Below are 22,456 nucleotides of genomic sequence, written 5' to 3' on the forward strand. Positions count from 1 at the left end.
GACTAGGTCAGTGGTCTTCCCTGATTGGTAAGCAGCTTGAGGACTGAGTCAGTGGAACTTAGTGACTCAACAACGACACGAAAGACAAGACTATAGTGATTAGGTGACAGAAACAAGTCCAACACTGTCTCAGTGCACTACAGCAACCAGACAACAGCATTGGAGAGTGGGCCAAGCAAATGCTGTCCACTGATCAGCAAAGTGCACTGGAAAGTCCTACCTGGACCTACCTGAGACAGAGATCTTCTTAACATTTTTCTCAGAGTTGTTGGTGATGGTTAATGAGACTGGGATTGGTTCTCCATGATAGAAGACCTGAGATGGGGTGAAAGTGAGATCCACATGGATGAACAAGGATGCCAGTGACTGGTATCATGTGTTAAGCGTTCACTATTTTGTCAATCATCCTAGCCAGACTGCTACCCTACTTACTATGACAATCAATTTTCAAACTTCCTTACTGTGCCAACTAATCTTGATCCTTTCTAAACATGCCACTTAATCCTTATTGTGCTAAGCAACCATCCACCCTCCTTGATATGACAACGTGTGTCCCTGAATCCTTTACTGTGGCAACCAAACCCACACTACCTTACTGTGCTACAGAAACCTCCTCCTTCTTCACCTTGACAATCAATGTTTTACCTTCCTTATCTTGCCAACTACTTCTCCTCCATCATATCATGACAGGTGATGGGCAACCTAATTTACTGTGCCAATGAATTATTCGGCTTCCCTTTCATACCAACCATCAAACTTTCTGAATGCGTCAACTAATCTTGTACCTTGTATATTGTGCTATCCAAGCCTCCCTCTTCTTTGGCATGTAAACCTATCTTCCCCTTGTTTTAGTGTGCTGATCAATCACCAGGTTTCAATGCCAGCAAATCCCACATCATGCTTAGCATTGCAACTAATATGCCACCTCCTCCCTGATAACAAGCCCTACAAGAGTCTCGGGAAGATAGCTCAGCAGCAACGTGGTTGCCCTGGAAGCAAAGTTACACAGAGCAACACAGGTTCGATCCCCGAACCTGTCCTTGCACTGCCTACACATATTACAACTTGATAATACATTCCCCACCCTATTTACTGTTATCAGCAATCTTCTGCCTTCCTTGCCAAGCTACCCAACCTTGCATCGCCTGTACTGTGACAGCCAATACTCTTTCTTGATTATGGTGCAAACTCATCTTGAGTCATCATTCCTGTACTAGCCAAGATTCCAGTTGCCTCAAAGTACCCATGAAATACCCAAGTTCCTTATCATACTCTTCAATCTCCAAGCATTCATTTTTATGCCAAAATTGTTTCCCCACAAAACATTCTCATGTGAGATAGAAGCCATGCCAGTTTCCTTGTGATTGACCAATCAGCTGCAGGCTCTGGGGGTGTGGTCAGCATGGCATTGGCTGGATATGGGTGTGCATGTGTATTAGGTATGAGCATGAGCATGAGTATGCGCGCCTCACCTCTTTGCAGAGAGACGCTTTTAGGTGCAGAAGTTTCTCAGACATAAAGAACTGCCAGGTGCTTTCGGCCTTGGGGCTGGGTCCAGGCTTGTCTGGGGCGTACTGCACTTTACGGATCAACAGGCGCACAGAATTTCTGGGGAATGGAATCAAACAAATAAGCTTTTCCACAAATGTAAAGAGGGTTGGGGTAACAATGGGCTAGAATCCACCAAAGTCAGGGCAGTCACCATGGCAGGCATCTGTAACCTCATAGTCAGACAGTAGACATTGACATCAAACTCAAAAAGAGGCCGGAGACTTCTCATTCAGACACAGGTATTTGATCATATGCCTGAACTGGGATTGGTGCACTCACACTCAGAAAAGCAACCTCACTTTCAGACTGGGGTTTGTTAACTCACCCTAAGTGAGGTCTGAAAATAGTGCACATATTTTTGGCATTTTACCTTTTGAGGATGTTTTCGTCCAGGTTGGCTGTAGAGAAAACCTTTACCTCAAAGTCAACACCACAGGACTGGAGCAGGTGAAAGAAGCAAAAAGGGCACAGTGAAGAAGGCACAGTACAAGAACATTGTTGTTAATGTGCTACAGAAAACACAAAATGATATTCATGCCAAACATCTGAACTATTTCAGTACTGGGACACATTTCTCTCAATTCTCCTTGTTCCTGACAGGTGGCACCTCCTGCTTCCCCACAATACATAAGGACCTGCTAATACACCACTGGCACTATGGAACCCAATGCACAAAATCAACCACAAAGTGGTTACACATTGCAGTCCCACTAGACCTTACCTTCAAAAGAGGTAATTGCCTAATTGAATGTTGTAACTAAATGTATATTGATACAGCAAAGCCACATAAGAATGCACATGTTTCGATAAGATAGGTAATGTTCCTTGCCACCAGCGCTGTCACATGACATTGTTTTCAAAGGAGATGAGCAGGAGGGGGAAAATATCTGAAGGACAGATGCCCAGCCTTAGGCTGATCTGTGCTTAGAGAGGACATACGAGTGACCCTGATTTCTGAAATCTTTACCTAAAAGAAAGGGTTCTATGTGATAATGTTGCCTGGAAAAAATCACCAGGTAGGCGATTTGTTTTCCTGCACCGCTAAAAGCCTTCCCCCACATATTCTCGGATGGTTATAATTTACTATTATATACTCCAGTCATCGATTATTTGGGAAAGTGCTTGATTTACTTGGAAGTACAAATTTGGGGAAATGTTGCCCCCTAACGGCCATTTCCCAGGTGACTTAATCACTAGATACCGAAGAAAGGTGACCTGGCCTTGGGCTGAACTGTGCTTCAGGAGACTCATCTTTCACATCCACTGACATCTAACACACTCACCGCAGCATGAGATCATGTGCATGTTTTCCAACTTTTCTAAGTGCATGCAAGCTGCTCTATGGTAGCCCATCTGACATCCGATTGGCTAGTTGTAACAAAAACAGAAATGGCCTGAGCCGGCAGGTTGCGCCGGCCCACCATCGAAGGCCCACATTTCAGGCCTTTTTCTTGTCTGGCTGTGTATAGTGCTGCGGTGTCTGCCTTCTTGCACTGTTCTCGCTGCAGATTGCTCATGGTAAGGAGGCCTCCCCCGTTTTCATTGCTGTTGCCATTCCTCTCTTTTCTCCCCTCCTTTGCCATGCACTCCGCCTGTATTGCCTCTTGCTTGCACCTTCTCTGACCCTCGATTCCCATCTGCTTTGCATCGCCCTCTGCCCTGCTGCCCTTACCCACGAGGCCGATTATCATCCGCACTCATTTGGCGTTAAAGTAACTTGGGTCCACACGTTGTCCTCTATGTTCCTTCCTCTTCTTCCACCTCCCCCCTTTCTTCCTGACTCACCTTTTCTATCCTCTCTGGCACCCCCTCTACGTATCGTCACCTTCCTTCCTCTCCTTCTTACCCTCCTATTATCCCCTTCTCGCATCTCCAGATCTCACTCTTCTCTCTTGCTTCCTTCTCTCTACCCCATCCCTCTATTCCCATTTCTCCTGCTGCCTCTCTTCTCACTCTTGTCTCTCTCCTAACCTGCATTCCCTCTCTCATCACTCACGCTCTTCCCTGTGCGCCCCTCACCCGTCAACCTTCTCCTGCTGCCTCTCTTCTCACTCTTGTCTGGAACCTCTGTTATGCTGCAGCCTGATCTTCACTATCCAGAGTTTTCTCCTACTACATTTCCTCCTATGAATGGGCTAATCTTTCCAGAGTCCACACTGTGCACTACTCCATACCTACCTGGCCCTCCTTGCTTGACTTTGCAGCCTGACCTTTTTGCAGCCCTCGCTAGCTGTTCAATGTACCTTTTGGCCTGGACCATCTTGCCTTGTCTTTTGCAACTCGCTGGGTGTTCAATGTACCTTTTGGCCTGGACCATCTTGCCTTGTCTTTTGGAGGCCCAGTTGGCTGTTCAATGTTCCTTCATTGATGGATGGGGTTGGGTTATTGGTGTTGTTTTGCATTCCTTTTTCCGTTATCCTCCTGAGTTGAGGACAGACCAACTGTACACCCTTTCTGTAGCACACACATGCTCTGCTTCTTAATGCACACTTGTACTGTTTTAGATCCCTTCCCTTCTGTATTCCCCCACTTCCTCTCTCACACCCCTTCCTCCCCCTCTGTTGGCTTGCATGCTCAACACTAAAATGCTTACTACAAGTCTGTTTGCTTGATGTAGCCCCTCAGTCCATGAGGCGTGGCTTTTCCAGGCTGCAGCCTCTTACCTGCTCAGCCTAATCCATGTCTGTTTGCCTAATGTAGACACTCAGTCCATGGGGCGTGGCTTTTCCAGGCTGCAGCCTCTTACCTGCTTAGCCTAATCCATGTCTGTTTGCCTGACACAGCCCCTCAGTCCATGGGGCAAGGCTTTCCCATGCTGCAGCCAGCCTTACCTGCCTTACACTTTTGCATGTCTGGTTTTTCCTCAATGCAACTTGTCTACTTGTCCTGCACTTATTCTTTTTTGTTTTGTGCCTCTCGCCTTCCCCCACCCTTTTTATGCTCAGCACTTGCAGGTTTCAAATCGTCTTACGACCTAGTCAGAACGCTGTTGTTTTTGTCTTCATCCCCTAACCCTTCCTGCACTCCCCTCCATCCCCTCTTTCCTGCTCCCATTCTTTAGCACTTGCACGTTCCAAATGTTTCAAGACCTTTTAAGAACGTGTTATTTTCTCCCTTACTCCTCCGCCCTGTCTTGATGCGCCTTGAAACACATTTTTTGCTGTATAGTGCACATTACAAATAAACAATAAATAAAATGTGGGTGAGGTGGGACATGCTTACCTTAGCCTTGTCTTGAGGAGCTGGCTGCAGACACACCGAGCAAGGCAGATAATCAGGAAACTAGAAGATAAGGGAACATAAAATAATAAGAGATGGTGATGGGGGGAGATGGGCAGGGATAATTCAGGAAAGCCAAGGGAAGGGGGAAGAAGAAAGAAGAGGTGCGAGAACAAAAGACAGGATCCTCCCCTTCTGTAACAGGTTTACTCGGTTCAGACTCAATATGTTAAACACAGGAAGGAGAAATACTGGGTATTAGAAATAAAGGGGCCACAGGGTCACCAATGCGCCGGTTTTGCAATAATTGTGGGAAAGTTAAAAATGTAGAACACCTTTTGGTTGAATGTCCAGGCTGTTGGAACTCAGAATTACCTCCTTTGGTGCATTCCTCCCAAATCTAGAAAGGGTTGGTAATGAAAACCTATGGATGTCCATGTTGAACGGAGGTAGGATCTCCATGGTATCTTAAGTACTGTAAACTGTGTTGATACAGGACTTTCTAATGTAAATAGCGACTATGATTATTGGAGATTGCATATACTCATGTATATTTCTATGCTAATCGGTGTTCTGTTGGACGCTAAGCTTTTATGCTAGGAAAAGTGTCTAAATGCTGTGTTTGATGTTCTTTTCTTGCTAGTGGTGTACAATTAAAGGTTTATATGGCTGCTTGATTTTAGATTGTAAAGGTTTGAATTGGTTTTGATTACCCTTTCTTTCAAACCAAATACAATTTTTAAAAAAATAATAAAAAAATAAAATATATATTATAACTATAACGTTCTGTCTATGGAGATGGTGTGCATATAATATTTTTCCAGAAGTTTAGCAGTCAAGACCTATATAGCTCATCCGGGCTGGAGTCATTTTACCAGTAACTGCATCTGGTTTAGCTATGCATTTAATTTCAAAGGGTGCTAGAAAGCTGCCCTAGTAAATGATCTTGCTCTAGTATTTTCCACAGGCAGCTGTTTTTGTGCACCAGTCTACACACTGGCAGTATAGTGCTGTAAATGTGCACTGCACATGTTGCTATGGCATCCAGGAGCTATGTGAGAGAGGTGATGGAGTAAATATTAATGCTAGGGGATTGAAGAGTAGAGAAACCTTGGTAACCCATCACTGCACAATCCTTGAGTGCTACCTTCCATCTTCTGGCCCGCCCCACTTTCCATCCTTCCCCAGGGGCTCATTCGCCAATCCTTGGGCATCCAACCGGTTCACCATGTGGCCTTTCCAATGGCCTTTCCATCCCATTCCCTTCAAATTATGCTGGGATCTGGAAGACTGTGTTGTCTTCTTGCAAAAAGAGTCAATACATTTGGAGCTATTAATGACTTTGGCAGCAAAGTTCCTGCAGGGGAGTTACCCCCTCCTACAAGATAGCTATGCCCTAAAAAGGAATGGGACACAGACACAGCATCTAGGCAGAGCTCAATGGAGTTGGTAGAGGAGACAGACTGAAAGAGAGAAATAGCACAGGTAGTAGAAAGGGAAGACAGACTGAGAGGAATTGAGAAGACAGATGAGGCAAGATACAGACAAAGGACCAATGACAGTGGGAATAGTGCAGGCAATGCTCCCTTTACCGTTAAAAGGAAGGGGTACGCATTGTTGCCCAGTTTCTTCATTAGACGCTCCTGTACTTTCGTTGTTGCTTTTGTGTTCTCAACAGGTGGGTACACCTGTGTCCTGGAGAAGTAGATATCCTTCCGGAAAGTGAGACCCAACACGTCAATGTCCTCTTGGCCATAGCGGAAGGCACATGTCAACGTCACGTACACTGAAGAGAGAACAGACAGGACATGAGGACTGACACTGCTCTGACAGCCCACCAGCAAATGCTCTAACCATGTGCAGATGGGCAAACAACAAGAGGTCTTCTGATTAGATTAGGCTTTTCACTGCACAGCACCTGTTCTCTGAGTGATTGTTGTTGGGAGCCCTGCGTTCTTTGCTCTTGCTAACTTAGGGACTGCTGCTAACTGCAGTGTGTGCTGTCAGTGAGTTAGGGATTTCAGACAACAGTGAGTTTCCTCAATAAGTTGGGGATTGTTGACAGGAATGTTTGCTCCTAACAGTCTAGGTGTGCTGACATACGGGTCTGTTATGACGAGTTTAAGGATGCTGACAACAGTGTGTGTTTCCACTGGATCAGGAATATCTGACAGCAATGTGTGCATGTGTTAGTGCTGGCTGACCCCAATATATACTGCACACAGGTTAAGGATTGCTAGGAGCAGTGTGTGCTCCGACTGGTTTAGGGATTCCTAACAAAGGGGGTGTTCTTCTGGATTACAGGCTTCTGCAGGGGCGTTGCTAGGGTGGGGGGGGGCTAAGGGCGCTATAGCCCGGGTCTTTTGGTTGTAGCCCCGGATAGAGGTTCAGGGGTTACAACCAAAAAGCTATCTAGCCCCGAGTCCTGACATTAGCCTAGACCCGGATCTTTTCCAGACCTAGCAACACCTGCCGCTTCTGGCAGCTGTTTGTTAAAGCAGTATGCGCCCTCAACATAATAAGGATTACGGACCACAGACTGTGCTCTGACTGTATAGTGAGACACTGTGTGCTTTGGCCAAGTTAGAATGCATAAGCAATGGAGTAATAGCATGCGCTCGGGCCTATAACCTAGGCCCCGGGCCGTTAGCCCCTGATCCGGCGAGTATAATAGCTAGATGAATGGAGCAATTGCTTTTCTCACAGAGCTTTACCACCAGCAATGGTGGCCCTCCCCAGCCCCCTGATTGCTAACAGTAGAGGGGAATGGGAACTCACCAGGTTTGTGATTGTTAACAACAGTGTGTGTTCTCCCCAGCTCAGAGAATGCTGACAGCGGTGTATGCTGTCACTGTGCTAGGGATTACTGAGAACAGGTTAGGCAATGCAGATATTTCAGCGTGGGCTCTTACTCGGTCAGATACTGCTGACAGCACTGTGTGCTGTCACTGGTTCAGAGGTTGCTGACAGCAGAGAGTGTTCTGCACAGGTTAGCGATGCTGACAGCAGGAGGTGATCTCATCAAATAAGTGCTGCATTGAAATGGCAAGTAGCGTTTGGTTTGGGCTTCATTCTAACATTGGACACTAGGCATGTGAAGATAACTCACCCTTCTTTCCCTTCAGCAGGTCCGGATCCACAAAGACAATTCCATCTAAAGGAGACAAGAGGGAGATGTTGAGAGACAGATGCATAGAGCGAGTAGCAAGGGGATTTTGGGGGTGAAGATAGCACCAGAAAGTTAATGCGAAAATTAGAAAGGGTACTAGCTGGTAGCCACTAAGCTGGAGATCATCACTTCACCCAATGTAGAAAATAAGAAATGTGTGAGCCCATTGGTGTATCTAAAGAATCCTTGGTATCCAGTGTTTCTGGTCGGGTTAGGGGCTTTTGACTGCTGCAGTGGTGTAAGGTTGCGCCTGCTGCTGAGATGGATGTCCTTCTGTGGGATAGCATATAGTGGACTCTTGCTCTTGCAGGTACCCTTTCGTAGGGTAGAACTAAAAGTGGCAAGGTATTTGATATGGAATATATATCCCTTTCCGTGTCCACCAAAGTCCTTCCTTACTTTAGCACTGTAACATACACTTCGGGTTCGATCTATTGCTCGGGGGACCCAGCTCTGTTTTGGTCAAACACCCGCAGAGTGATCTATCAAGCAGCACTGGGGGACCAATTGGGTCAACAAAGAGGTGGCATTTGGGGGAATCCTGAGGAACTAAACGAGGCCCACTCTTTAGTCCTTAGAAACCTAAACTGGGAGTGTATTAAGGAAAAGGCCTACTAATTCCGGCCTGGAGAAAATGGTATGACCATGACCCACTTAGAATCCAAGGGGATTCTGGGGCGAGAGCCTTATATTGAGGAGGCATTTCCGAAACACATGACACCTCCTTTTTTCAATTTAGATTGGGTGCCGTTCCCCTCGCTTACCAGACTAGGAATTGGGATACACAACATGTACATCTGCCCTGTGTTGGAGTACTCTACTGTATCAATAAAGCACTTATGTTTTTGTTCCCTTTTAGTCCCCTGTAATGTAGCTGTAGGAAACAATGGAATCAACACCATTCCTTTAGCACATAGGCATGTAGGCAGACCTTGTAAGCCTAATTCATTTTGTCATTTCTCAAGCTGATTTCACGCCTGAACCACCTGGGCCAATCCATCAGAAGGTGGTCACTCAGGGTACTCAGATTCCTAGGAGGCCAAGTGATGGATATCCGAACGAGGACAGAATCAGGATATTGTTACACATACTCCGTATGTACTGATGTGTTAGAATACTGTGAGATTACGCAGGGGAGGGGCAATGCAGAAGAGAAGGAGGCAGGAAAGGGAGAGACTTGGAGGAAGACAGGTGAAAGTCGTTCAGGTATTTGCAAAGGGAGAAGAGAGCAGTCGACGGAATGATGCGCAGACGGGAGGAGGGGCAGATACAGGGTTAGATACACGTAATGTTGAGGGGGCAGGAAGAGGCAGAAATAAGTAGGAGAAGGCATGGGAGCAATAGATAAGGCCTGAAACATAGACCCTTGCTATGCATTGGCCATGAGGTCTGACTCACCCACTGGTTCCACACTATCCACATGGTCGACATAGTCACGCTTTCCCAGGTACACGCTCACCTGTGAGAGGAAACGATACAGGAGTGAGAGAGAGGCAGAGGGAGAGAGAGCAAGAGAGATAAACATGAAAGAAAGAGAGAGAGAGAGAGAGAGAGAGAGGGGGAGAGAGAGAGACAGACACCATATGAGGACAATAAGAGAACAAACCACAAACACGGCCTGATAAATAAACAGGGTTAAAAGATACCCAGAAACACAGGTGAAAAGAGACAACATTCACAGAGGTACACAAGGTGAAAAGGTTCGGGAGAGATGCGCTATCAAAATGTGGACAGAGACACAACCTACCGAGACGAATAACAGTTTCAAGGGTACCAGAAGAGATACGACACATGCAGACACATTGAATTGGTGCAGACTTACACATATTCATGGAGAAAGGAGATAGAGTGACAGAAAGGACATAACTATGCGTTGGCAGGAGGGTACGACGAATATGAGGCCAGACAGAAACAGAACGACAGAGACATACACAAAGGAGAAGCTGGAACAGAGAGGCGAGATACATGTACTATCCACGCGTGACTCCTAATGTGTGCAGGGGAATCCCGATAATGTCATTATCCCTTGGGGCACGCATGCCGCTTTGTCAATAGTTGATGTAGGGATCCTAGCCTGAGATGGTTATGGTAAGCTCAAGCTTTTGTCCAAAGCTCAGGTGGTTTCAGGATGGCCTTAAATTACTGCGGATGGGTAGGATAGCGTCAGTGAATATGGTAAGAGATCTCAGTATGGCAGTTCTAAACTCAAGGGTTAACAGGGGGTTACTAAGTAAGGATCAGGCTGAGGAGTGGAGTGCGGTACAGGCCTTGGGTTCTCTGAGCCGGTTTGCTTCTCTGCGAAGTAGCTGTAAGACTGGGGGCAGTGTGTGCTTTATCCCCTCGCCCAATCGTAGGCGTTTTATCCTACTGACACGTTAACATATGCTACCCTTGAGAGCCTGCACTAACCGGGGGAAGGGAGACCCGGTGAAATATTGCACGTGCGGGCTAACAGTAAGGAAGGATCTCCGCCACTTCCTGCTAATCTGTAGCGGGTACCTGGACTTGAGGAGGGATTTGTTTAGGACCTTTTTCTTGAAAAACAACATTAGGGATTGTAAAGCGGCACTGTATTTTATCTGGAATTGTATGGACACAGATTTTATTTTCAGTTTGTGTAACTACTATTGTGCCAGGTTTTGATAAAACGGGCAAGAAAGATGCTAGTTTAGTACCCCTGGACTATGGCTGGTGTGTTATTGTGTTTCGTACAGGGTTTGAGGGTTGTCACGGGCAGTTCTTCAATATTTCTTAAATTCCAACTCCGATTGTATCATGGGAGTTGTAAAGGTTTTTAATATTGTTTTTTAATCATGTTCAATTGTGGTATGTTTATGTGCATTTGTTAATGGAGAAATGCGAATTCATAAATTATTCATTCATTCCTAGCCTGGGTGTACAAGGGAAGCACTGGGCTCTCAGATGGAAGCCTTTATCTCATCTGTAACCTAATAATATTAATAAATAGAGAATGTGGACACTCTCTTACAGAATATCAGTCATTGTCCACACTCTAGTTCCATGCAAGTTTACACTGTGTTTAATTGCATGTACAGAAGGTACGTGTGCACATTGTTTTATTTCTTTCTTTATTCACTTATAGGAATCACAGGGAAAGAAATACATTTTTGGCACAAACACGCCTACAAAATGTACCGTTAATAACAGAGTAAGAGAAGGATACAGGTCCTTTACCATGGCGGGGTGAGAGAATGTGTCTTGAAGACCAGATGTTGCAGGAGAAGGTCAAAACATACATCAGTTATGAGGACAAGACAGAATGACATTGGAACAGGATGGTGGAGGAAGTGCTAAATTAACGATGGAGGAATTATGGAAAAGTGCTGTAGGGTTTTCCGCGAAGGATAGGGAGAGAGAAAAACAGGGTGATGCAGCAGTGTGGAGTGCTAGGAACAGGGGTGTTGCTAGGTCTGGAAAAGATCCAGGGCTATGCTAATGTCAGGACTGTTGGGACTCACGGCTAACTAGCCTTTTGGTTATAGCCCCTGAGATTCTATCCAGGGCTACAACCAAAAGTCCAGGGGCTATAGCCCCCTAAGCTCTCCCCTAGCAATACCCCAGGCTAGGAAACAGGTTCTTCAGAAAGAAGGAGGGGCTGCGAGGTTGGATTTAAATAGTGGTAGAGTTGGCATAGTATGGACAGGAAGAGATAGAGCATTCCAGAGTAGGGTAGCGAGGAAAGCGAGAGAGCGAAAATAGAGGGAACACAGAGGACTCGAGTGGTGGTAAGGAGGTGAGCAGAGGATAACCAGAATGAGCAAAGAGGAGAGTAGAAAATGAGATGAGCAGATAGGTAGGGTGGAGCGAGTGCACGGATAGTTTTAAAGATAATGAGAAGTTTCTACTTAGCCTTTTTTTTCATAGGTAGCAAGCCAATCTGGCGATGGGCCTAGGAGTTAGAGGTAAAGCGAGAAAGGTTGAAAAGTGTGCAGACCGCAAAGTTGATGAATTTGTCCAGAGGTGAAAAAGCATAGTTGGGAAAGCAATAGAAGAGACTGGCACAGTAGTCAGATCTAGAAAGAACACAGGAGGAGATTAGCTGTTTCGCAATATTGGAAGGAAGAAGATGATGGATTATTCCGATATTGAAGAGTTTGAGTATGGCTGCAGTGGCAGATTTGGAGATGAAGAGCAAGAAGTTGTGAGGTGGGTCGAAGAGGACACCAAGGTTATGAGCAGAAGCAGAGGAAGTAAGATAGTCAGGAGAGAAGAGAAGAAGAGTTGGAGAGGATGAGTGAGCCTTTTTGGTTAGGAAGGAGAGAACTTTACTCTTAGTGGAGTTGATCCTGAGCGAGTTGGACACCATCCAGTATTTGATGGCAAAGAGACAGTTTGACATTTTCGACAACAGCTAATTGGATAAGGAGTGAAAAGAGAAGAAGATCTGAGTGTCATCAAAGACGAGTTGATAGGAGAAGTTGTAAGAGGAGGTCAGGGTGCCAAGAGCTGAGGTATAGAGAGTGAACAGAAGTGAACCAAGGTCTGTCCCATGGCGAACTCCAACATGAAGGGGGTGAGTGGAGTGGTAAGGCTGTTCAGGGACATCTGAAAGTGTCTGGGGGCAAGGTATGAAGCAAACCAAGCAAGGGTCTTATCTCTGATGCCAAGGAGAGATAATGTAGAGAGAAGGTCAGACCGGTCAACAGTATTGAAGGCATCAGAGAGGTCGAGAAGAATACAAATAGATTAAAGGTTTGCATTACGAGCAGAAGAGAGGAACTTGCTGACATTGAGGAGAACTGTCTTAGTAGAATGCAGAGGTAGCCAGATTGAAGAGAGAGGGTCTCTGATATGTCAGAAGGCAGATTGAAGCGGGTCCAAGTAGTTGTGAGTATCAAGGAACTCAGTGAATCAATTGAATACTACTAGCTCTAGGAATTTGGAATAGTGTGGTAGAAGAGAGAAAGTGCGAAAGTTGGCAGAAAAGTTAGGATCTCAACCAGGCTTCTTAAGGAGAGGTATTACAGTAGCTGTTTTATATGATGAGGGGAAAAGTGGTATTGTGAAGACAGGAGTAGAAACAAGATGTGGAGCAACATTGGGAACTATGTGCTTCAAAATGTGTGGGGACAGGGGGTTAGTGGGGGCACAGGAAGGGTTAGCCGTGAGGGGTATGGCAAGAATCTCATCAGGGTTGGTGGAGGAAAAGGAAGGCATAGTAGTGGGAGAGGAGGATAGGAATGGTGGAGAAATGTGAGCAGGAGAAGGGGATAGAATGTAAGTAGCAAGGGTATTGCGAATAGCAGACATTTTAGAAGCAAAGTAGAGACCAACAACATATGTAGAAAGAGTAAAGCAGATGGAGGTGGGTTTAGGAAATTAGAGTTGAGAGATTTTTGGAGGTGCCTAAATTGGGAAGATGCAAAGCTCTACATTGTGTACATTTGTTCTCAAAAGCTACATGTACGGCGAATACAAGGGTACAGCAAGCCGGATGCAGAATACTAGCACCCCCGGGCTATATGTGAACAATTTCTCATTAATAAGGAAAGAGATTGTAATAAACCTACATGTGTTATAGTAGCTTGTTGTATGGGTATGATAAAGCCTAGGGTTACGTTTTCAGATCATCCTTTTTATTATCAGATTTGAATGCTCAGTTTTTCATTTTCAACAAGCTTGTACTTGAAGGGTCTGAGTGTTTGTGTGGGTCATGGACTAGTCACCACAGACCAATCTTCATATTGCGGACAAGTGGATCCAAAGGATCAGAGAATCCTGCTGGGGTTTAGCTATCTCAAGGAGGTAGCCACTTCCAAAACTATGAGGCAACATTCCAACATGTCTCAAGCTGTTTACAGAACCTTCAAGGACTCAAACGGGTGAGACCTCACTGAAGGCAATGAACTTCAGAAAAAGCAGTTAAGGCTGCCGGCAGAGCCGACACTGCGCCAGACTAGCATGATGAAGGAATCATTTAGCATTTTGCTTAGTATTCTGAGCCAGCATAGACATGTAGCCGCACCCATCAGTCCCCATGTGCACATGATATGTAGCTAAGGCACCAGGACCATATGTACAGTGTACCTTACTGAGAAGTACATATTATGCTCCAGGACAATCACATAAAGGAATTGCCATTCCTGCCCTGGAACTAATTGCACAGTCCAGCAGGGTAAACAGTGGTCTGATTCTCCAGTCCCCAGAGAAGCGATAGCCATCTATTCTATAGTGAGACTTTATGGCTCTGACCAATGCCACCAAATCTTAGGTCCATCGTAGCCACCAGGCCACAGATAAACGTAGTAATGTGAAACCAAATATGCACACAACTACAGCTGCTTGACTCAGGTCATGGACAGTTCTGATTATTTATTTTATCAGTGCGGTGAGTCACCCCAGCCATATTGCAGAAACATGTGATTTTGGCTACTGCAAGGATTTGAGCACTACAATTTATCATCCATTCATGCAATAACTGCTCAGATAAAACCAGAATTCTTGTGTGGGACACCCTTCGTCTATGCTTGGATAGGTTAAAATGCCAGTCATCATGCTTAAGACAGAAAGGTACCTGGCAGACATTGTTTGGGTATCAGAGGGCCCAGAGTCAAGATAGAGGTGCTTCACCTCTGCTGGTGGCACAATTCTGAAGATATTATGTTATCAAATGTTCTACTCCCACCAACGCTGTCCCTGGTATGTACCCCAGTGCACAAGGCAGCATTTAGCCAGCTGAAACTGACCCTGTACTGAATCTTCCTTTCCAGTCCTGAAACAAATGGCTATTCATTGTGCAGACGTACATCTTAGCTGTACACACAAGCACACACAAGCACAGTTCTCAGCCAGTTTGCCAACAGAGGGAAGGTTAACAAATCTGGGCGAAAGGGGGTTCATAAAGTGATGGACGAGAGGTAAAAAAGGAAGAATGTCCTCAAAAATATCCCAGCATCTTGAGATTTAGAATAGTGATTAAAGGCTCCTTCCTTGGCCAGGACTGTGCTTTGAAGGCTGGCCTCTTTGGTGCACACCAGTAGCCAGTTCTCGGGAGAAGCATAATTTGTTCTCCCACTATCCTGCGCGTTCTCTCCATATTATAGCACAAAAGTTGGTTAATATAATCATACCAGTCATATAATATGTAGAGATTGCCGTTTATTCGCAGAAAAAAAATATCGTTTGCCACAACAATGTTTTTTCAAACGAGAACGTGACATGAAAGCACACAAACCCGATTGCAAGTATCTGTGTGTGCATAGTTTGGCTGTCTGTCCTTCCCGAGAAAAACAACAGCTAAAGGAGAGTGACAATGTGTCCTAAATCACAACAGTCACTCTTTTATTCCTCTTTTGGGTAGATCCAGGAAAAGGTTATTTATTTTCTGCTGTGGCCTTCCACATCACACTAGGTTTGCACCGAAAGACACAGAGGCCCTGCCATTTTTCCTCTGGTCGCCAAACACTGAAACGCGCTACCAAGGACAATTGGCACCTGACGGGACTACCTAGAATTCAGGAAAAATCTACAAACCTAGCTCTCAACGTATAAAATACCGAATGTTTACCTACACCCATCTTGCAGCAAAACAACACCTCTCAATAGATCGATTTTCACACACCTACACAACCTAAAGGAAATCAATGCCAGCTATAAGGACTAGAAAACAACACAGCCAAAACCCTAAAATAATGTCTTCCAACACTCCAGAAATATTTAATCTGCAACACAGAACATCTTCACGCATAAACCACTAAAGACAAACACCTCTCACCATGATGCAATCAATGGCAAGATCAATAATTTGAAAGTACTACGGAAACACCAAGAACACACCCCACCTTTTGACTAACCTTCAGTTTCTCGCCATCTTATTCACCACACACAAACACAAACCAGCCACTCCCACACGACTCTCCCGACTTCAAACAACACACATTTTATAGCCTAACTCCATATGACATTTGCAACCCCTTGCAAACAGACACCCACAATACAAGCATGAGGCTGCCTCTATGGATACAAAGTCCTTAATTCCTCCTAAACCTCACACCTAGAAAGCGTAAACGCAAGCAAGGGCCAGGGAACTTCGGATTTGCAACCTCAACGCAAAGCACTGCAATTTGCCTTCCCCTCTCCTCATTACTAACCAACCCCAGATCTTTTGCATTTGTCGGAGTGCCTGACATTGGTGCGTGGCACAAATCCTAATACCATAGCATAATAAGGGAACCAGGAAAATCAGAAGCCAGGGCCAGAGATCACAGGAATGTCCAAAGTCCTCTTTTCCTTTTTTTGCCCCATTGAAGTCTAGCAATATGCTAACTTTATGAAAATAATTAGAATGGGGTGAGCAAAGGTCAGAGCTGGGAGCAATCTGTGAAGTCATCACCATCTGTGTACCCCACAAAGATACCAGTCTGAGAATTAGGCTCCTATGCATTTTCCCTTCAAAAGCTGGTTTGAGAATGTGGGAAATATTAGATCAGGCTATCTTGACATGACCCACCATTCAACCACTGCAACAATATATTTTGAGGGCATTGCATAGCCAGTTTAAGAATGGTGGTAAAGGTGCTTACAGTTTGCTTAAGAGTGCAGCATACGAGTTGTTTGGTTAAATTGTATTGTAGCTAAAACACACAATATGTTGTTAAGAAATTGGTAGCGATTTGCTAGTAATTGAAGAGTTTTGGAAAGGTTGTAATCAGTTGACCGATCGTGACTTGGGGGGATACATATGACATAATTCCTCGCTTTGGTATAATTAGGTGTATATTTTATAAATATGATTCATTATTTATCCAGAAAGAATTTGTGATAGAAATGTTATGCATAAACTGTTGGAATAACTACATTAATTTCCCAGTAATAGGAAAGAGGCAGTCATATGTTAGTGATGGCTGCTAAAAGTGTATATATTTTAAAATAGATAATAAGCTTTAACTTGACAAAAGTTTTGTTTACCCTACGTCTTCTAAATGTTCCTCTATTCATTCATTTATTAATCTTTTCATATGCAGCTATTACCGGAGACCATTCTGTAAGCACAGGGCCAGGATTCAAACCTGCTTTTTGTTGCTTCCAAGACAAACGCGCTGCCCCTGAGTTATCCTCCTTAAATTCCTTTAACTCTTATGTTATTCCCACCCAGGGAAGGCCACTCAGCCAATCAGGTGGCTGGAACAGCTTCGAGAAACAATCCCTGCCCGCTGTCGCAGCAACCGGAGGCCCTTCCCCGAGTAGTGCTTTTTATTTTCCTTTTTCATTGCGGGGAGGCAACAAGGACCATATCCCAGTTGCCTCCCCACCCCCTCCACTTACCTGCGGGACCGGAGCAATGCGCTCCGGTCCCGAAGCTCCTCCCATCTGGCTTTCACAATTTTTCAACAGGAGATTAGCACTGCTAGCGCAGCTGATGAAAAAATCTAAGGCTGGTCCACTGCTTTTTGTTGGATGGTGGACTTGGCCTCAAATCAAAGGGAAGGTTTAACAAAAAGGTGGTGCTGCAACCAAGAGATAAATAATGAGTGGCAGGTTCAGAAGATAAAAACGAGAAAAAGCAGAGTTATTTTTAGATTGCTCAGCTCACACAAGGCACCTTAAACTGAGCCTAAGGATCCCAGTGCTGAACAGAGGACAATGCTTTTGAAGGGTGAGAAAGCTCTGGTGGCACCCCGGGAGGTGTTACATAAAAAGGGCGATAGGGTGAACGATCATTTCTAAGGCTTGTCCACCAGAATCAGAGAGGTGGAAGAAAAGTTGGAGGAGACAAAAGCAGGGGTAGACTGGCCTATAGGGAACTCTGGAGATTACCCGGTAGTGCCTCTGCACCCTGGGGCTCCTTGTGTGGTAACTTCCACATTTTCTCATAGGAAAAGGGCTGGGCTTGCTGAAAATGTGTAATATGGGGCCCTTTTTAATATTTATTTCCAGCGCCTCTTTCGGTTCCCAGTCCACTCCTGGGCAGAAGAGAAGGTCAATACGTTGATTACAGATCTGCGTTCTTTAAAGCAAAGTAGGATACATTTAACATTTGACAATTTCAGCTGAGTGTGGCAGAGACTGTTTGTAGGCTGGAAAACCAGTGGATATGAGGTACAAGAAACTGAAAGAAGCCAATCTGGCAGTGCTGGGTGCCCGCCTCAAACTCGAATGTGGGCTTGAGTCCTTCTTATCTGAATTATGTGGGCAGTGGAAGGGAGGGAAGTACTTTACAGTGGATTAAGAGGCTACTGTCTCAAGGAAGGGAGGGGATCTATGAGGGTGAAGATACGCAAGTAAATACACTTAGAGTAGACTAACATTACCTACACTTTAGAAAGAGATATCACCCATCTCAACTTGATTGAAAGCTAGTTAGTCTTTCACTACTGCCTACACAACACTACACTTCGCTGACGTTGCCTATCCTTGTAAATAATAGTTGGAATTGTACTGCATAGATCTGAATTGTATATAATCTGAACATTTTACCTGTAAGTAATTTTACCTGTACATGTATGTGGTTACATTGAAATTACTTGAAACTTTCTAAGCCTTTCATTTTCGTATTGCTGCACCCTGTTACCTCCGGGTTTGGTGCGCATTAGAAATAAAGAAAGAAACAAACAAACTTACTAGCGTACATCAGCGAGAAAGGATCTTAAAGGTAGAAGCTCTAAAAAAGTGATTAAATACAAGGGTTGGAGGATTCTATTTTGTTCCTCGACCTTCGACTTGAAACCCTTGGAGGAACTAGTTGCAAAAGGTGAGAAGGGCTCTCCACAACATGAGGGTTCAAGCCTCACTGTGGCCTTCAGCAGGGTTACGTGCGCTATAAATGAGAAAGCTACTGTTTACTCCCAAGTCGGAGAGGCACAAATAGTCCTGAAGCAGGCGAGAGCAGATAAGGGATACACCGGAGGGTGCATGGTGGCGCTGGGTATTATTGAAGGGCTCCACCACGAGGACACAGCTGATTTCAAGAGCTTTTAGACCTTAGTTGATTTCCGAATTTGCGAATTGAAGGGAATGGAGTTGGAGAGGGGTGCTACAGTCGAGTGGGGAAGTGTGCAACCTCCCTACCCCTTCCAAAGTAGATGAAAGGAGGAAATGGTCTTTTAACAAACATGGTGCATTGATATTGAATGCGACTGTGTTTCTGAAATCATAACAAATGTGTGTTTAATGCAGTGATCGATAGAACAGAATAAACAAGACACAGACAGTGGCAAAGGTAGGTAGATGCACTTATGGGTACAAGAAAACAAAACACAAACGCAGTGACAGTAAAGAAAGATGCATAGTCAAAAACACAGGCCTATGAGACACTGATATTCTGGAATACGGGGAAGACACAGTGACACAAAGGCCACATGGTCAGGGCCAAGCAAGGTTGATGGACATTATGCAGAGTAGGGACTCGTGACCAATGCAGCAAAGGCCCATAACACGCGGATGCATGGCAAATGGTTGATAAGTGAATGGCATTGACCAGCATGCACTTACTGCCTTGTCCCGGGATGTCTTCTTGAATATAACATGGCGGCTGGCAGCCTTGCTCATCTTCGTGCTCATGCTGGCTTGGATTCAGTAGAGCTCCCTCTCCTGCCCAGGGATGAAAGACCTGAAAGAGCAGACGTCAGTACACTATCAGTAATCAAATCTCAAGCTTACCTTACAATGTAGTACATCAGGAAACTTTCAGCCAATGTATTCAGCTATTTCACAATATAGCTTTTGTACAACACAGTAATAGTATGGCTGTGCACAACCCTAGTGCTCTGTGAGCATTGAACTGTGTGCATTATTGTATACAGCACATCCGAACACTGCCAGTATTAGTGACTGTGTCCCTCACTGTTCAAAGCTTTAGGGGACTGTTAGCAAAAGAGTGTGCATCATAACCACTGTGTGTCTCTTCCTTGCCACACAGTCCCTTAAAAGGGAGGGTGCCCCTTCCCTTGGCGAGAGGCACTACACTGCCTCCCAAAATAAATATTTCCAAATATGATCGGCTTGTGGTTGCTGTCTCTCATGCTGTATGTTTATTGCGTTCACCAGATTCTTTATAATGCAGGGAAGAAAACATAAATACAAGTGTCACTATGTTTTTTTAGAAAGAGATGACCAATCCCATTCATCTCATGAGAACCGACAGGAACAGACATAGAAAGCATGATAAACATTGGGGTACGTCGTCCCGTTCTCCTGCTGCTGCAGCACGGTGCATTCCTGCCCACCGATGCTGACCGTCATTACAGACCGGCCACAAAAGCTGCAGGAGGACAGAATGAATGCAGTGACTGACAAGAGATACGCTAATACAAAGGCCCATACGTTCCCTCAACCTGCTCCTGATCACGGGCCTAACCAGGAGGATGTGGATCCTGAGGATTCTTTGGATATTGATGCTTTGTCCCCAGGAAAATACCTCTGGAGAGACTTTGTTGATGGCTAATGGCGGGTTACAGGATGTTTCGTCCCATTTTACATCCGCTGCAAACCCTGCCATGGTGAAGGATGCATATTGCAGATAACAACCTTCTCCTGGGTCTTGTTGCCAATCTTGTAGAAAGAATATTATTTTGAAGGAGTGGAAGACATTGGGCCAGTTTGTGTCTGATCCTGGAATTTCATGAATAATTCCCTGAACCCTCACAGGTGGAAAGCCCACATTGTGTCCTGAGAAGATGCTTCCCTTTCAGCAGCATTCAATAAGGAAGAAAACGGGGACCCTTCCATTGAGGGGAGCAATTCTGCCCCTTGATTTGTTTAATGAGCTGAAGTGTATGTTGCTCACAGTGTAGAATCACCTCCTAAAAATATCCAAGCCATGACGGTAGACCTGGATGAGTGCTCAGATTGCAGTCATCAATTGGATGCAAAAAGCTGATTTAATTTGAGATCTATTTTGATTCACCAAGAGGAATTGCGTGTCAACTTGTTCCTCTTTCGTTGCCAGGAGACACCAGTGCCTTGCTTTCTGAATGGCTGAAGCCTCGCAGAATGCCAATCTTCGAATAAATCACTTTCCAGGTCTATAAACTGTTTGGGGCTATGTTGGGGCAATTAGTCCAACAAGTATCTAAATCATCACATCTTTCTGTAACTCCAAGACCCATGCAGAGCACTTAGGCTTGGGCACTACCTCTACCTATGGCAGTGTGTCTTCTGCTCTGAGTCCAAAAGGTGGGTTTCTCCCCGTGGGAAGTGGCCATATCAAATGGTGGGTAGAGGTGCTGGCAGAGGAGTTTATTCCATAGATTGTGACACCTTCCCTCCAGATTCAAAGGATCCTTTGAAGAAACAAGCCCTCCTTTTTTAGATCAAACAACTACTACAAGAGAATTTGGTGATCTCTGCCTGCTTCGACACTACTCTGGAGAAGGTATTCTTAACCTATCCAACCATGTTGATACTTCAAATCCTGCCTACAAGTGCAAGTGGCCATGGACCCTGTTCAGCCCTCAGATGGCTTCAGGTTCAGGAAGATATAGCTACATTTATCTTCCCCGTTTCCATGGGACCAGGATGTATATGAAACTTGTGGTGAATTACCTCTGAGATCATTGGTCCCTGAAATCCTTGGATCTCTCTCATTCGTTGTCAATGGTGCATGCCTTCAGAAGAAAGTTACACTGATGGAAGGGGAAGATGACTTTTCAGAGGTGATAAACATGGATCCACCCATCCAGTTGTAATTGTAACAGATGCCAGTTGAAGGGGTGTTGGGTGACTCTGGAATACCAATGCATCCAACAGGCCTTTGGTCTTGCAGGCAGCCAGACATTCATTGAGATGGGGATCTATCTGGTATTGTGAATTCTGCAATGACTCCTTAAGAGTAAGGCTGTTCTCATGAAGGTGGACAATCTGGTACTAAAGACTCACACAATTCACATTGTGGTACCAGATTCAGAAGGGGACTGTACATTGTTTATTTGGGGAGAGAAGAATCAGCTCTCACTGACACCTTCCTACATCCTGGGGTGAAAAGATTGGTGGTGGAATATGGAATACTTCAGCATGGTTATTTTGTCAAAAAATAAGCCTATCCATGGCTCCACATGTGTTGGACTCCTGGACATGAATTGGTTTTCATCCAAACATGATACACTCCTTCCTGTGTACTGAAACAGGTACAGGGATCTACAGGAGCGGGATAGGATTATCTATTGTTCCAGTGGCCAAAGATGATGCTGTTTGCATCTCCTCTGTAGCACAGGGTACCTAGGGAGCTATCCATGATTTTAAAAAACAGGCCCTTGATAATCTTGGAAGCTCTGACATGAAAGAGGAAGCCATGGGTTTCCTTGATCCTGCAAAAAGCAACTGCTCATGCACTGACCCTTCCATTGGCTCTGTTCCCCCTTCAAGGGCCTTGTATGTCAATTGAGACCTTCCTTTATCTACATTTGGCTGCTTATAGTCTGAAAAGAGTGGCTTAGAACGGACTACCTAACCTTGTTATTCGAATATTCTATGAGCGAATGTATGATAGAAATACAATCTAGACACAGGGAACTTTTTATTCATAGTGTAGTAGGGCTGGACTAGGTCCCCTCTCCTTAA

At 44.9% G+C, this 22,456-nt stretch overlaps 1 protein-coding gene across 1 annotated transcript in view; it reads right to left on the bottom strand.

The window, feature by feature from the left end:
* Positions 1 to 22,456, bottom strand: part of SAG (S-antigen visual arrestin) — a 159,796-nt gene that overhangs the window by 91,176 nt on the left and 46,164 nt on the right. The window contains exons 2-9 of the mRNA XM_069617884.1: positions 19,391 to 19,508; positions 9,338 to 9,398; positions 7,880 to 7,924; positions 6,363 to 6,556; positions 4,774 to 4,833; positions 1,922 to 1,989; positions 1,473 to 1,608; positions 231 to 315 (exon numbers count right to left, since the gene is read on the bottom strand). Coding sequence (XP_069473985.1) covers positions 231 to 315; positions 1,473 to 1,608; positions 1,922 to 1,989; positions 4,774 to 4,833; positions 6,363 to 6,556; positions 7,880 to 7,924; positions 9,338 to 9,398; positions 19,391 to 19,459 — 718 coding nt within the window. The 5' untranslated portion in view covers positions 19,460 to 19,508. The remainder of the gene's footprint in view (positions 1 to 230; positions 316 to 1,472; positions 1,609 to 1,921; positions 1,990 to 4,773; positions 4,834 to 6,362; positions 6,557 to 7,879; positions 7,925 to 9,337; positions 9,399 to 19,390; positions 19,509 to 22,456) is intronic.

This window comes from Ambystoma mexicanum, chromosome 10 (genome assembly GCF_040938575.1).
Source record: "Ambystoma mexicanum isolate Mex_15411 chromosome 10, UKY_AmexF1_1, whole genome shotgun sequence".
Classification (NCBI taxonomy): Eukaryota; Metazoa; Chordata; class Amphibia; order Caudata; family Ambystomatidae; genus Ambystoma; species Ambystoma mexicanum.